A 15,410-nucleotide genomic window follows, 5' to 3' on the forward strand; every position below is an offset into this window, starting at 1 on the left:
ACGTGTGGTCTCACCTTAGACAAGTGAATTTGTTCAAACTTGCCTCCGTTCACCAAGCAGAAAATGGGTACCCGGTGGGATAAGTCATGTGACTATAACCATCTAGCGCAGCTGGGTTTATCGGGGTAATAATTTGCCTGTTTTGACCGTTAACGCTATTAGCATGGAATTTGGAACAATATAAGTGCACACGTTATTATTATTGGAGTATCACACTACAAAATCCCCAGGTTAGTATCTCCACGTTAAATATAGATATATTTCGGTTATAAATCCCCCCAAAACACATTTCTTAACTGAAAGCATTCTTGCGTATTCGGTCACAAAGGAAATACTCTGTGTCTCTGACTCGGCATAATAACTCTCATGCAACTCGATTCGCAATAAAAAGTGCACTGAATTTTCGAGTTGGTGGAAGTTACGTTAAACTCGACTCAAAGAAACATGCTTTTTATCAATCTATTGTACGTTGTATTTCTTATTGTAACGGCTGTTTGAAACACTTAACTTTACACGAGGTGCATAAAACCAGACAAATCTTTCATCGGACTTCTATACCTTACCTTGCAGCTATTCAGAACGTCTTTAAAAATATTACAAATGTTTTCATAGTGGAGCTGTATTTCACTGGCGCCTACATACACTTGCGCGTGCTGCGACATTGTCGTTTGTGTCTACAGGACAATGTGTTGACAGACTAAACACTGCTGACAGTCCTTTCGCATAAGATAAACATGTACGGTCATACTGGGCTGTTTTCCTTCCAAGTCAACACGACCTATTTATGATCGCATCATAGAGCCACAAGGAGACCGCCGGGTACAGTGAAACGGTATTGTCTAGGGACTTAAGTATGTTTCAGTTTGTTCCTTCGCAGTTAGCGGTCTACAAGTACCAGGTATGTCATTTTTATTTTTGTTTTCATATTATACATATATTACCCATTAGACAGACAGACAGACAGACAGACAGATAGATAGATGATGAGTGGAATATATGTATATTATATAAAAAAAACTGTCGACGAAGGACAGTAAAACAACTGTTAATAAAGGTTAATTGGTAGTCGTACATTATCACTGACTACAATAAAGTAAAACATTTAGCAATCAATTCTTCTCGTAAGAGGCGACTTGAAGTGTCGGGTGGTCCGGCTCACTAACTTCCAGTTGCGTAGCTTGATGTTTATTCTGTTAATCAATGGATTGTCTGATCCTGAATCCATTATTTAGTGGATTGTCTGGTTATCTATTTTGCTCAGTGTGGCGTTAAAAAAAAAGACGTTTTGGTTGCCAGTATTCGACCTTGGATCAGCAACGACTGCTTAAAACCCACTTGAGGCATTGGTAGTTTGTTTCACCCGTCCCTTTAGGCGTATTATAATTTCAGTACATCGAACTGCTTCTGGTAGAAGGTACGATATGGGAAATGCTCGTGATTTACTAAGGAATTTATGGGATTAAGGTAAAGCTTGCTGGCAATGTTTACAATAACCGAAGGTTGTACATGCCTTAAGAACAGCATCATGCGTCTGCTAAGGTATGTAAGTACGTGTGCTTATTCACAACATGCATGTTCAAACAGGTAAGGCGTTCATATCACAATCACCCATCTATATGACACCACCAAGTGGATACGGTGAGGGTCAGTTGTTTGATCGCACCGCCATACAAAATGATGTTCAAATATTTTAATTCTTGTTATCGTGAATTGTCCTAGGTATTAAGTGGATAAAACATCCTCTTGCCAGATGTGAGTCAAAATGATGTTGCTGAGTGGAGTACCCATGATGCACGACGGCTGTCAAGCGTATACATGTCACATACACGTGCATGCACGTTGATATAGAAACGTAATAGCATCGATCCCTAATATCTCATACCTCGTATTTATATCAGCAAGTGATCTTTTATCGAATTATGAACCTGCGCATGTATTTTGCCCAATATTGGTAGACGCTGGGAAAGGAAAAGTATAATTCTTCATCAACCATATCAATCACACTGTAACATGGGATGTATGCCAGAATACGTATGCCCGGCTGTATAGACGAGGAGAATGAATAATCACTGCCCTCAAGGCAGAAATGAATATGAACGAGGCATATTAACACAAGGGTGATATAACCTCAAACCGCCCTGAATTCTTAGCTGTAAGGTAAGGTTAAAGCAGATATGCATTTACATTCTGTTTAATATTGTACAAGATTTGTATGACGTTGCAAGTCGTTACATTATTCACTCGACCCTACACATTTAGATGTACGAAGACATTAAATGGCAGTTAGTATTGTGTAGCTGATATGACCTCCCCTTGCACTACATAGCTGCATGTGAGTGCCCCATGTCTCTTTCAGTAAATACATGCTAAGGCAAACATTAAACAAGATTTGCATGACGTTTAAAAATATTTATATTATTCACCTGAAGCTACACAGGTAGATGCACGGAAGATATCAAGTGACAGTTGGTGCTGTGTAACAAATACAACCTTCTGCCCTTGCACTACATTGCTGTACGCGAGTGCTCCATGTCTCTTACAGTAAATATAGGCAATGGCTGACGACAAGAAGACCTCGCTACGGACTATTGACAGTGTTCTACAACTGCTGGGCACATTGGGTCGGTATCAGCTGTTGCAAGCCGTCCTGTTGAGTATTGGAAACCTAACAGTTTGTTTCCACCTCCTCAACTTCGTGTTCATAGGTATGTCTATGTTCTTGTTACAAGAATTTGAATGAAACAGTTCACTTTATGACCTCATCTGTACCCATGGATGCATCTTTAACCATGCAACAGAACAAACGTTAAACAAAGCGATCATAGTGGTACGAGTGTCATAACTATATGTTCACGTATGGGAGTTACCATTGCTCGAGTGCTAGACCCTCTGAAGATCCTATTTAAAACTAGTAACGATCTTCAGCAGCCAAGGCTTGTGATGAAAGGCGACTAATGGGATCGGATGGTAAGGCTCACTGACTTAGTTGACTCATTCCACTTGCGGAAGATTGATACTGATACTGTTGATCACTGGATTGTCTGGTCTCTACTCGAAAAAAGCCTATTCCATAGTCATAAGAATGCAATTGTACATACATGTTAAGTAAAATATGTAACTCTAGTGGTACAACTAATGGTGGTAACAAGTACTAGGAGATGTATAAAAATTTGTTGAAAATTATAAAATCATCGTATACTCAAGTAAATATGCAGAATTGCCTCGTCACATGCACTATATCATCTGCTGTTGTAGATAGACAAATTTGGGTACCACATGTTGCGATTTCGATGCAATCCATGCAAAATTCATAGGGGTGTGTACAGCTGTGACATTGCTCAGTCAGACGTTAACTTTGAACTCACTCATTTGCTTCCCCAATACGTCATTATGTTTCCTCATATGTGCTTTATATTGCTCTATGTCGAGGTGACGTGCACGTATAATCTGCATATTCTAAATTTACATCTGCAGATTCTACCCCGAACTGACAAATGCAGTGGTTCTCACCTTATGTCACTTTATTCCTGTGTCCATGACGGTTGTAATTGATGGTGCTGTTACAAACGTATACGTACATACGTGTATCCATATCTTTGTACATGTGTACATGTCTATGTATACATTGTACAAACGTACTTATTTCACTTCAAAATAAATGTAATATACCATATATAGAAAAAAACCTCGTGGTTTTTCAATAGCTCAACCCGTAAAACAACAGTGTGTTGTGACACCACTTTATGGCAACGACACCAACACCGACTACGGCAAATGTGAAGTGTCTGTACGGAACACCACCACTAATGTGACATCGTCTCATGCATGCAGTGCCTGGACATATGATATGCCGAAAGATCATTCCATAGTGTCAGAGGTATGGTGTACTATGTGTCTTAAAATGTGTTATATCAGTTTCATTCGTTCATGACTGTAGCTATTTACCTCTGCCTAGCTGTTCTGTTTGCTGTACTCACTCCCCTTTAGCTGGACTAACCGGTTCATTAACTACCTGATGGTTGTTAGAAGGAAACGCGGAGGAGGAGGGGTAGGTTACCGTTTTAAGAAATGCTCATTTTTTCGTTCTGTATGACGTTTGGCGACATGTCCTCATTCCTACAGGGATGTGTGAACGGTTCATAAGTGTACATGTAAGTTCGGTAAGAGACGGTAGTACACAATAAACGGTTTGCATGCTCTCGAACTACATACACACATTTGGTTAGTACCTCTCTGCTGTCACCAAGAACAGACTCCGATTAAATTATGAGCGTCCGTTCGTAAATCACTATAAAACGATATGATCTTACACCCGCCCAAGTTAACCTTAGTGACCAAACAGTCTTGCTATGAATGTGTCATTCCGAGATGAAGTCTAATTTGTATGGACACTGATCGGCAAGGACCAGAGCAAAAGCGCCAACAACGCTACGCTCGTGTCTTGCTCAAATGTCCAGTCCTCAAATATTTTCGATGAGGAAATACTTATTCCATCCGAGTTAGCTTTGCGTTCAATTTTCACAAGTGGTCCGGACCCTCTTGAACAGTAACGTAAGCACAACTGTGGTCGTCACGTTTCGTAAAAGCTGTCCTTAGTATTGAATAAAGAAGCATTGCCAAGAAATACCATATATTACTGAAACACCTGATGATACAATCAGTTTATGTGTGGCGCCTTACCCCAACAGGCTTAGAGTGATTGGTTCGAAACTCACGCAGTGTTTTCATAACAAGATCTTCACCAACTCAGTTCTTATACCAGTGAAAGTGTGACGAACTATTACCCTCAATTGTAGGTGGTCACAGAAAATTAAGAGGGAGAATTTATAATGTTGTTGATCCTTATGTGTTTCATTCCTTGGTCACAAATGGCAGGATGCTGTGTTCGTTATGATGTCACAAAAACTCATATTTGTGATGACCATAAAATCTCCAAATTAAAATAATTTTCCCATTCACTAAGAACAATAAGTACAGTATTACAGACAAAACACTCATATGGACACCTTCGTTGATAACCTGAAACTATTTCTTCAAAGAGAGAAACTACACGTTTTGTTTCAGTGGGATCTCGTGTGTGGGAATGACTTCCTCGGTCGCCTCCCGCAGTCACTCTTCATCGTAGGACAAGGGATTGGCGCAGCCACGGTGTCGGTGATGTCGGACAAATTCGGGAGGAAACCATTTCTTGTCATGTCACACGTGTTGACAGCCGGTGCAGGTCTTGCTTTAGCGTTCGCTCCTAATATCGCAGCCTTTTCTGCTCTGAGGCTGGTGAATGGAATTTTTCAACAGGTAATACTGATACATTTGCTTACTGTCTAAGATGGTATTATAAACAGCTTGAGATAAGCATATAAGAACATCTACATTACATGTCTAAGTCCTTACTGAAGAAGATAAAACATCTGTCGGCAAGTACACAGTATCTTCTCTTACAATACTTTGTCAAGTTTGCTTTACCTTCAGTCACTCCAACTGTGTGGCGAGGCATCTGCATAATCGGTACGGGTTCATGTAAAGTTCAGTTGGAATTAGGGCAGTGATCACTGACACAAGCTCAGTAAACTTGTTCGAGTAGAGAGATGTCCACACTTACTGCCGTGAGAGGCAAATACCGGGATAGGGTTTTCCGACTTGATTGTAGCCTATCATAGATTCTCATTGACTGACACGGGATAATCTGATTCCGAGTGGTTTACTTAAAATACTATCTGTATGGCTATGATGTTCAACATGTAAGGGAAATGTGTTTAGGAAAAGTCCATAAAGAGTTTTTTTTCCTGTCATTAACTTCAAGGCCAATGGTTGTCAGCTTAATGTGTAACTGAGTCATTTCATCGAGAAGGATGAAATATCAAGAGCGTCAAAGATATTGCACTGTAAACATATCCAAAATATTTGATTGGCACACACGGCGTATTAAATATGAAATATCGTTGATAAATAAAACTGATAGCAGAGCTTCATAAGCATGTGAGGTAAATAGTGACTGCTCGAGGTAGTACCCATCAGTAATGAATTCGAACCTAATAACGCCTGTTTTGTTTAAACTGTATAACTTGTTTCGATTACAGGCTTACTGTTCCTCTCATGTTTTCTTTTGATTCAGGGCATTGTTGTGACAACAATCACAATGGGTATGGAGGAGTTTCCGATGAACAGGCGGGTAGAAGTATCTACAGTATTCGCCTTGTGGTGGAGTATCTGCGCAATACTCCTCACAGGCACCGCCTACTTGTTGCGTGATATGCACTGGAGAACTCTACAACTCTCATTTGTATCTGTTTCTACTCTTGTGTTTTTCCAGATCATGTAAGTCCAAAGTGCTCGCAATTTCCAACATTTGTAAAAGGTGCATTTGATACAAGAATGCCTTCTTTAAGACACATGATAAGACACGTACTTAAGCAGTGATCTTGTTATAAGGATAGGTGGAATTTCAGTTAATCCAGTTTGGCGACAAAATACATTTAAGTAACAATATCAACCAATGCTTCATCATTTTTCATATCTGCTGAAGCTGCAGAGGTGTATATGCTTTATGTAGTACAGGGATAAACTATCCATTTGAGGTATATCATTGTTGATTGGAGGCATATATTTTGTCTTTTTGTAGACGTAGACTGGTACATCGATAGCTGTTTAATATATCTGTTCTGTTTCTTTTTGTAGTAGTGTTTATAAGAAACTCTGACAACTCTGTTCACCTGTTTTTTAGTAAGGAAGATTTGTTTTATTCCCCGACCAAATCACCAAGTTCCCGGGGAAAGGGTCGATTTTTTTCCGGGTTTCATGTATGTGGAAGAGGTACCGCCCGTCCTTCGCGCGTTAATCTTACCTTTGTTGCAAGAGATCTGAAATCCTGATAATGTGTCGTATCTTTGCCTAATGTTGAGATAAATGTACTAACCTTAATTTCATCTTCTACATACTTTCATTTATCACGTTGTTATGACTTGATCATTGTGCATGGTGGTTGAAATACTGCCGACATTGACTCAAATTGAATTATTCCTCAAGGCTTCATTATTGTAACTGACCTATCGAATCTGGACCAGGCCATCCAGTGATCATAAGTGTGAGAAACGATCTACGTGATTGGGACATGTGTACATGTCACCCAAGTCAGAGAACCTGACCAACCGATCCCTGTAGTCGCCTTTTATGACAAGCATTGGTTACTGAAGACCTGTTCTAATCGGGATCTTCACTGGTTCCAAAAAGAAGTGTGAGAAACGATCTACGTGATTGGGACATGTGTACATGTCACCCAAGTCAGAGAACCTGACCAATCGATCCCTGTAGTCGCCTTTTATGACAAGCATTGGTTACTGAAGACCTGTTCTAATCGGGATCTTCACTGCTTCCAAAAAGAAGTAACCCATTGTATGGTAATATTCATATATCTCTACAATGAAAAAAAAACACTTTTTCAAATGCCTCGGCTATTTGTTTTCTGCATTATAAATGTGATAATTAGGTGTATCTACCACAGTGCATATAGCTCACAGATATACTGACGCTAAATAGCATGTGAAAATTGTGCATGCTATTTTTAATTATGTAGCTTTCTGGGAGAGTCTCTACGATGGCTGATTACAAACAAGAAGTCCAAGAAGGCGTTTGCGATATTCAAGAGGGCAGCCAAGATCAACAATATCGACGTGTCAAATGTATCATTGCCCGGTATTGGAACTGAAGAACCACCCGTTGAATTGAACAGTGCCGAAAGTAAATACGTGGGTACGCCATCAGAGAAACAGACAGAAGTCGTGAAATACAACTGCCTTGATTTGGTGCGGACCAAGTTTATGTTACAGATGAGTGGTGTTGTGTGGGTCTCCTGGTGAGTACAGCCCATATACTGCGTGATGCACTCCATTCCCGTTCAGTGAATGTTGCACTTCCTCAAAGTTTGCTATTCGGAACGCGTGTCAACATATAGAACACTGACGCCAGTACGAACCCAGTTACGATTACCTGCCGGTAAAATATCCACATAGGATTAAAAATACAGGAAATGAGAAGATCGTTTTCTTTCTGGCTGATTAATGGTATTGTTTTTCAGATACCTCGGCTACTTATCCACAACTGTATGAACGATTTGTTCGTGATAACAACGATATATGATGCATGCACATGAAAACTGTGAAGCACACAACGGTAGCATTGCTATGTGAAGACAAAAATAATATTCGAATATAGATAACACATTCCATTTATTGATATTGTGACTAAAGAGCCACACTGAAAACCATTAGGTCTCGTTTAACCTCTCCAAAGTATTTTAGCATGGTCTATCTCTAAGTTTGTTCTAAACCCGAGTCCCCCGGGTGTATGATATGTAAGATGTATGGTGGTAGATGTTTAGTAAAATCTGACCGCCATAGTTCGTTTTTAAACCTAAAAGGCACATCATGAATTATTAAAAAAGTATATTACAACATCATCCCTGTTGCCAAATTATGACATATGACAATGTTGGTGACAATGTTGCAGGCTGGTTGACAGCTTGACGTACTTCAGCCTCTATCTGACATCCTCATCTCTGCATGATGATTTCTACTTGAACTTCCTCCTGAACTCTCTAGCTGAAGTACCAGCAGGGCCACTCTACTGGTATGTCGGAAGAAGGTAGATACCGTACTGGGCGTCACTCTTCTGACTATAATTATAGTGACAATTCCCCACACGCAGCCTTAGAGACTGGAAACATAATGCCTCTCGATTTCTTGTGCATAGGTATGCCTCTTCACAGGTTCACTGGTCACTTTTGTCGATTCCCAGTATCACCACTTTAATTGTTTTACAGGGTTATAACCTTTAAATATTCATAAAAATGTGTCCAAAGCCTGCAATCCAGACTCATGCCCTCTATAACTGCAGCTGAATTGACCCAGAAAGAGCTCACTGGTTTTATCGAACTGATGATTGGAATGTTTTTCTGCACCTTTTTGATGACTGCATTTTTCGTGTTCTTATCTTCATGTGCAAAACTGCTCTGAACAGAAATAACATGACTGTTTTAAATATACTGCTCACTCTATGCAGATGGGGAAGAAGGATCTTTTTCATGAGCTTCCATACTCTCGCTGGGACATGTCTTCTCCTGGCTACAGTAGTCAAGGCTTTGGCGGGTGAGAGTGACAGATAAGTCGGCATGCATGCACAAAGAGCAAACAACTCTCTGTCATATATTCAGCAACTCATGCTTGCTATAAATGGCGACAATGCTTGTCGTAAGAGGCGACTAACGGGATCGTGTGGTCAGGTTTGCTGACTTGGTTGACACATGTCATCGGTTCCCAAGTGCGCAGATCGATGCTCATGTTGTTGATCGTCTGGTCCTGACTCGATTATTTACAGACCGCCGCCATATAGCTGGAATACTGCTGAGTATGGCGTAAAACTCAACTCATTAACTAGCTCTGTCCTATATTCAGTGCCACCACTTAACGTGTATGCTTCATCTTCAGTTTCTGTCTGTCTTACACTGTGATATATTTCTGGAAATGATCTCATTATTTCTTTTAACGTCATTATAAGTTTAAAGTATCAATTATTATGTCTCCATAAAATCAAAAATTAAATGTAAAGTATATATAGTATTTGGTTTCAACGTACGAACATCTGCATATCCGAGTTGCATCTGTCCAGAACTCTATTTCTTCTGTCCAAACGATAACCTATCTATAAAAAAACGGCCTCTAGAAACAGAAATCTGTGATAAGCACTTGACATGTTTCAGGCGGTCCAGTCGCGCTGACATCAGCTACTATCTTGGCGTTTATTGGAAAAGTCGGCAACACCGCCTGTTTTAACGGGATGTTTGCGTACACACCGGAGATCTACCCGACGAATCTCAGGTTTTTGTTTTAACTACCGTAAATGCCTCGGGATATCTAAAATGCATTTGACCTTATGAAACTTGAGAGAGTGTTTATGTACAACAATGAGCTGATGTCAAATGGTCGTGATACCGTGAATTAACCATAGACCTTTCTGCCAACAGATCTGTTGGCATGGGATCGGGATCGACAGCTGGCAGAGTTGGAGGAATGATTGCACCTTTCGTATCTCTGCTTGTAAGAACCGACGAGAAACCCTCTTTTAGTAGCATTTCAGAAGTGTGCATTAAGAAAAAGAACAAGTTCTATTGGAAAATATTCACTTCAAGAAGAAACAAATATCAGTCGATATACCCTGTTCCTCTTCAGTGAAGGAATGCCATTATGATACCATTTTGTTAATCTTGGTCAATAATAAGTGCCTATATTTTCCAAAGAATGTAACTGTCTTCATATCCGCAGTACGATGAATGGAAACGCAATCCGAATGAATATAGACATCCTTTCAAACGTTGAGACCCACTGAAGCACTCACTATGTGTGTATGTATATAATATATATGCCAGTTTTCACAGAGTTTCATTGTTTATTTATCTCATGACGATAATCTGTTTCCATGTTACGGATTTACAATGCAATACGTTAATTAATGTGCAACAGTGCCTTTAGACAGTACGGAATATCCTGCAAAATCTAGAGTTTAGAACAGAATACTGGAGAAAGTGGCTTTTGATGTGTAGTATACACATGATTGGATTGATTCCTAATGTTATGATAGTGTTACATGTTTTATTCCAGGCAGCACAAATACCCTGGGCTCCTGGAACAATTTTCGGGATGGCGTGTTTGGTAACAGCTGCGCTCAATTATCAGCTACCAGAAGCAGAGGGACGAGAACTTCCCCAGAAGATAGAGGACATCAAGGCATGGGATAAAACTCCTGCAAGGGGCTAACGTTACCCCCGGAAAATAAAACTGGGCGTGTTTCTCCAGATATACCCATAATAATGCAAACTCACCAAAGGATTATCATTAGGAAAAATCTTCAGACATACACGTTGTTATTCATTTATTAGTTACCTATATAATATGATAAAGGACATCGGTATTCAAATTAAAATGTAAAGCTTACACTGCATGTATCATTCATGGTAACAACGACATGTTCGTATCGCGTGCCTCAAGGAGCACCAGATCACAATTGGACAACTTTATTATCAGAAACATGAGATATGCCTATCGTTATTAGATTTAGTATTTGGTCTAATAAATCGACTTGTTACAAAGTTTATAAAATATTATCAGAATGTAATCGATCTAAACTCCTGAGCAACTTATCATTGAAATATGCGTCCCAATATCTAAAGGTCACATGCAACCAAAAAATCAAACATAATTAAAACACAATTATCACTAATTCATGACATATAATACACATTGCTGCTTGTTAAAAAACAAAATTATAAGCGTACAATCGTGCTTCAAAAGTGCAATATTTTGTACTTGGGCTTACTTCCCTCGGGAGACCGAACCCAGCCATAGCGGGTGGCTGTACACTCAAGGGTAACGACGACTTCCGATTGGCTGGTTCATTTCCTGATACGCTGAGGGCTCATTGTGTGTACAGAAAGATGATCTGTTTGATGGGCCTTTTATAAGTATGGCTAGTCATAAGAAAGTAGGATTCTTTATGGATAACAACTTCTTTTATTGTACTTGATGCATCGTCTCAGTATGGATTCATATACCGTTGTCAAACAACAAAATCATATACACTAGAAGAAGTTGTTATCCCAAGAGAATGTATATAGAGATGTTGAGTATTGTAAATACACGTTCTCTGAATTTGAGTTGGATCAAATAAAAAATCATCTCAGCAGAGATGGTGAACTACTGCGTGACTGGAAAGTGCCATTTGTCCAAGTACAAAGCAGGACTTGAAAGAGTTTGCACCAGTTTCCGTCAAAACCAGTCATCCGAAAAAAATTATGTAGTTTGTTTGCAACTCACAGACATAAAAACTTGTCATTTGTACAAGTATCACACCTGCCTAATTACATAATGTGGCAGAGACTGGACTCGGGTGCACGAGTAATAAATCAAATTATTTTGTTTATGGCGAATAGCCTGATAGGTGTTAAGTTCAAATTGCATGTGGTCAATGATTGAAGCTGTCTATTGTATATTGTCTTTAGCAGCCAGACAGGCAGACATACAGGTGTCAATAACACAAGCAGCCATGACAACGTCGATGGAGAGCACTGCCTAGGACAACGCCGAACACACAGCACCCCAATGTAAGCTTAAAGGCATGTCCCTTAATGTCTGTGGCATACGTACTAGACTTTTAAATCCGGATTTCTGTGAACACATATCTAGTTTTGACATTTTATGTTTCACTGAGACCAAAATGTGTGATTTAGATAATGTAGACATCGAAGGGTTTGACGTGCATACTAACAATAGACCCAATGACGGGAGAAAACGTGTCTCTGGTGGTATTATGATAGCAGTCAATAAACGGTTAAACAACAGTGTAAAGATGCTATCACAAACTAATGATATCTTACTTTGGTGTAAGATAAGTGGACATATACTAAGACTTGAAGAAGACCTTATACTTGTATGTATATACATACCTCCAGAGGGAAGTAAGTATGCTTCGAAGGAACACTTTCCCGAATTTGAACGTGACATCATAACTATGTGTAGTCAAACCAGATATGTGTGTGTTGTTGGGGACTTGAATGCGCGTACCAGTGACCTCCCTGATTATGTAGAAATGGATGAATTCATTGAACGTGATATAGACGATAGCGTGTTCCAGTCAGTTAACTTACTTAAAAGCGCTGGAGTTAATTTAGTGAGAGAATCAATGGACCGTTCAACAAACTCACATGACTATAAACTGTTAGAAGCATGTAAAAACAGAAGCTTGTTCATCGCTAACGGAAGGATCGGCGAAGACGAAAACATTGGTATGTTAACTTGTAAAGATGCAAGTGTAGTAGACTATTGTATGGCAACAGCCAATGTATTTCATTTCATAACGGAATTCAAAGTGTGTGAATTTGATCCTTGTTACTCCGATGTACATTCATGCATAATTTTTTCATGCACAACATACCGTTGTGATAGAGTTACTTCCAAATTCCCGGTCTCCAACTTGACCGAAAGGACTAAACGTACTGTTAAAAAGTGGGATCCAGTTAATCAAGATGCGTTTGTACATCATTTTGACCAGACGTTTATAGAAGGTATTTGTAAGAGAATCGATGCACTGGATGTGAACGATGCTGAGGAATGTATTAATATTGCTACCAATCTTGTCAATGACAAACTAATTTCTGCAGCAATGGCTACTCTGGGCAGTAAAAAGAAACGTAATATATCCAAAACAAATTCCAAACCATGGTTTAATCAGGAATGCAAACTGGCACGTAAAAAGTATCATAACTGCAAAAAGCAATATGGTAAACGGAATTGTGTCGAGAATAGATCGGCTTTTTTACAATCTAGTAAACGATACAATAAAATTCTGAAAAAAATCTTATAAAAATAATAAGCTCAAGTGTACAAATACTCGCCGGGATACAAAAGATAAAAACCCTAAAGAGTTTTGGAAGTTGCTAAAATCTTTTAATAATAAGCCCGAAAAGCCTATAATTGCTGTAGATAAATTATATGAATATTTTAAAGAGTTGAATGAATGTGAGTCTGAGGATATTAGCTTGGATGTGAAGGATTTGCCTGTTAACGAGGAACTTGACTGTGACATAACTGAAGAAGAGATTCTGTCAGCTACAACCAAGTTACGTAACAACAAGGCTTGTGGTGTAGACAACATATACAATGAGTATATAAAAGCAACCACTCATGTTTTAATGCCTGTATATATGAAACTTTTCAATTGCGTGTTTAACAATGGTGTAATGCCTGAAGCTTGGCTTGTTGGTTACATAAAGCCAATCTACAAAAATAAAGGGAACCCTGCGGAACCATGTAACTACAGGGGAATCTCTTTGTTAAGTTGTTTAGGAAAGCTTTTCACTTCCATCTTAAGTGCAAGACTGCAAAAGTATTCAGACAAATTTGACTTAATCAGTAAGGCACAAGCTGGCTTCAGAAGCAAATATTCCACGATGGATCAAATTTATGTTCTGAAATCACTAATTGACATTTATCAAAATTTTAAAAAGAAATTGTTCTGTGTTTTCGTGGATTTCAGTAAAGCTTTTGATACTGTTTGGAGAAGTGGCCTTTGGTATAAATTAATCCAAAGTAATATCAATGGAAAATGTTTCTGTATCATAAAGAATATATATGAGCGTATAAAATCAAGAGTCGTACATTCTGATGTTGTAACTAATGCCTTCCCATGTAAGAGCGGTGTCAGACAGGGTGAAAATCTATATCCCTTCCTTTTTGCCTTGTACATAAATGATCTTGAGTGTTTCCTCTATGAACATGATGTAACTGGCCTCGAACATGTAAATAAGCTTATTGAGGACCAGATTGGTATATCATGAAAGTGTTAATATTACTTTACGCCGACGATACGGTCATTTTAGCTGAAACAAGTGATGGGTTGCAGAATTCTTTGAATGCTTTTGACCAATATTGTAAAAAATGGAAACTTAGTATGAATTTAGAAAAAAACAAAGGTTGTTATATTTTCAAAAGGATATTGTAAGAAGAAATACAATTTTACGTTAAATGGTACAACTATTGACATCTCTAATGAATATATATATCTTGGTGTACTTTTCACTGGTAGTGGACGGTTCGTTAAAGCGATCAAACGTATTTCTGTACAAGGAAATAAGGCAATGTTTACCATCTTCAAAAGCATTCGCCAACTTGTCATGCCGATAGACTGCTAATTGAAATTATTTGATAATCTTGTTAAACCAATTCTTCTCTATGGTGCAGAAGTGTGGGGATTTGAAAATGTTGCCATGATCGAACGTGTCCATCTTACATTTTGTAAATATATTCTGAATGTGAAACAATCAACTTCAGATTTTATGATATACGGTGAATTAGGTAGATACCCCATCAGTATATCCGTTAAAGTTAGAATTATATCAAACTGGGCCAAAATGTTAAGTTGTAATAACAAATTAAATACTATCTTTTACCATGTCATGTACAATCTATATTCCGTAAATGCTGATTTTAATTTCCCTTTGTTATCAAGTGTCAAGCGTATCCTTCAGGATACGGGGTTGTATTATATCTGGCTCAGCCATTCTGTACCTAGCATTGTTTGGCTTAAAAATAATGTTCATCTCACTCTTATTGATCAGTTTAAGCAATTATGGTGGCGCTCTGCTGTGGATTCGTCGAAAGGTTATTACTATGTAATGTATAAGCATTCTCTATTTTTAGAACCTTACTTGTTACAACTACCCTATTACTATAGACGCTGGTTGACTAAATTCAGAACTTCAAACCACAGGTTGCCCATTGAAACAGGACGCTGGTACGGCACCGAACGGTGTAATAGAACCTGCCATCTTTGTGCATCTTCGACGTCTGTCTGTGACGAACTTAACT

At 38.8% G+C, this 15,410-nt stretch overlaps 1 protein-coding gene across 1 annotated transcript; it reads left to right on the top strand.

Moving 5' to 3' along the window:
• Window positions 1–824: 824 nt before the first annotated feature.
• Window positions 825–15,101, top strand: LOC137277041 (organic anion transporter 3-like). Its single transcript, XM_067808702.1, has 11 exons — window positions 825–898; window positions 2,543–2,705; window positions 3,705–3,877; window positions 5,065–5,295; window positions 6,113–6,315; window positions 7,571–7,849; window positions 8,503–8,637; window positions 9,055–9,140; window positions 9,752–9,869; window positions 10,016–10,088; window positions 10,650–15,101. The coding sequence occupies exons 2-11, from the start codon at window positions 2,555–2,557 to the stop codon at window positions 10,803–10,805; spliced, it is 1,605 nt and encodes a 534-aa protein (XP_067664803.1). The 5' UTR covers window positions 825–898; window positions 2,543–2,554; the 3' UTR covers window positions 10,806–15,101.
• Window positions 15,102–15,410: the final 309 nt, after the last annotated feature.

This window comes from Haliotis asinina, chromosome 3, assembly GCF_037392515.1.
Source record: "Haliotis asinina isolate JCU_RB_2024 chromosome 3, JCU_Hal_asi_v2, whole genome shotgun sequence".
Classification (NCBI taxonomy): domain Eukaryota; kingdom Metazoa; phylum Mollusca; class Gastropoda; order Lepetellida; family Haliotidae; genus Haliotis; species Haliotis asinina.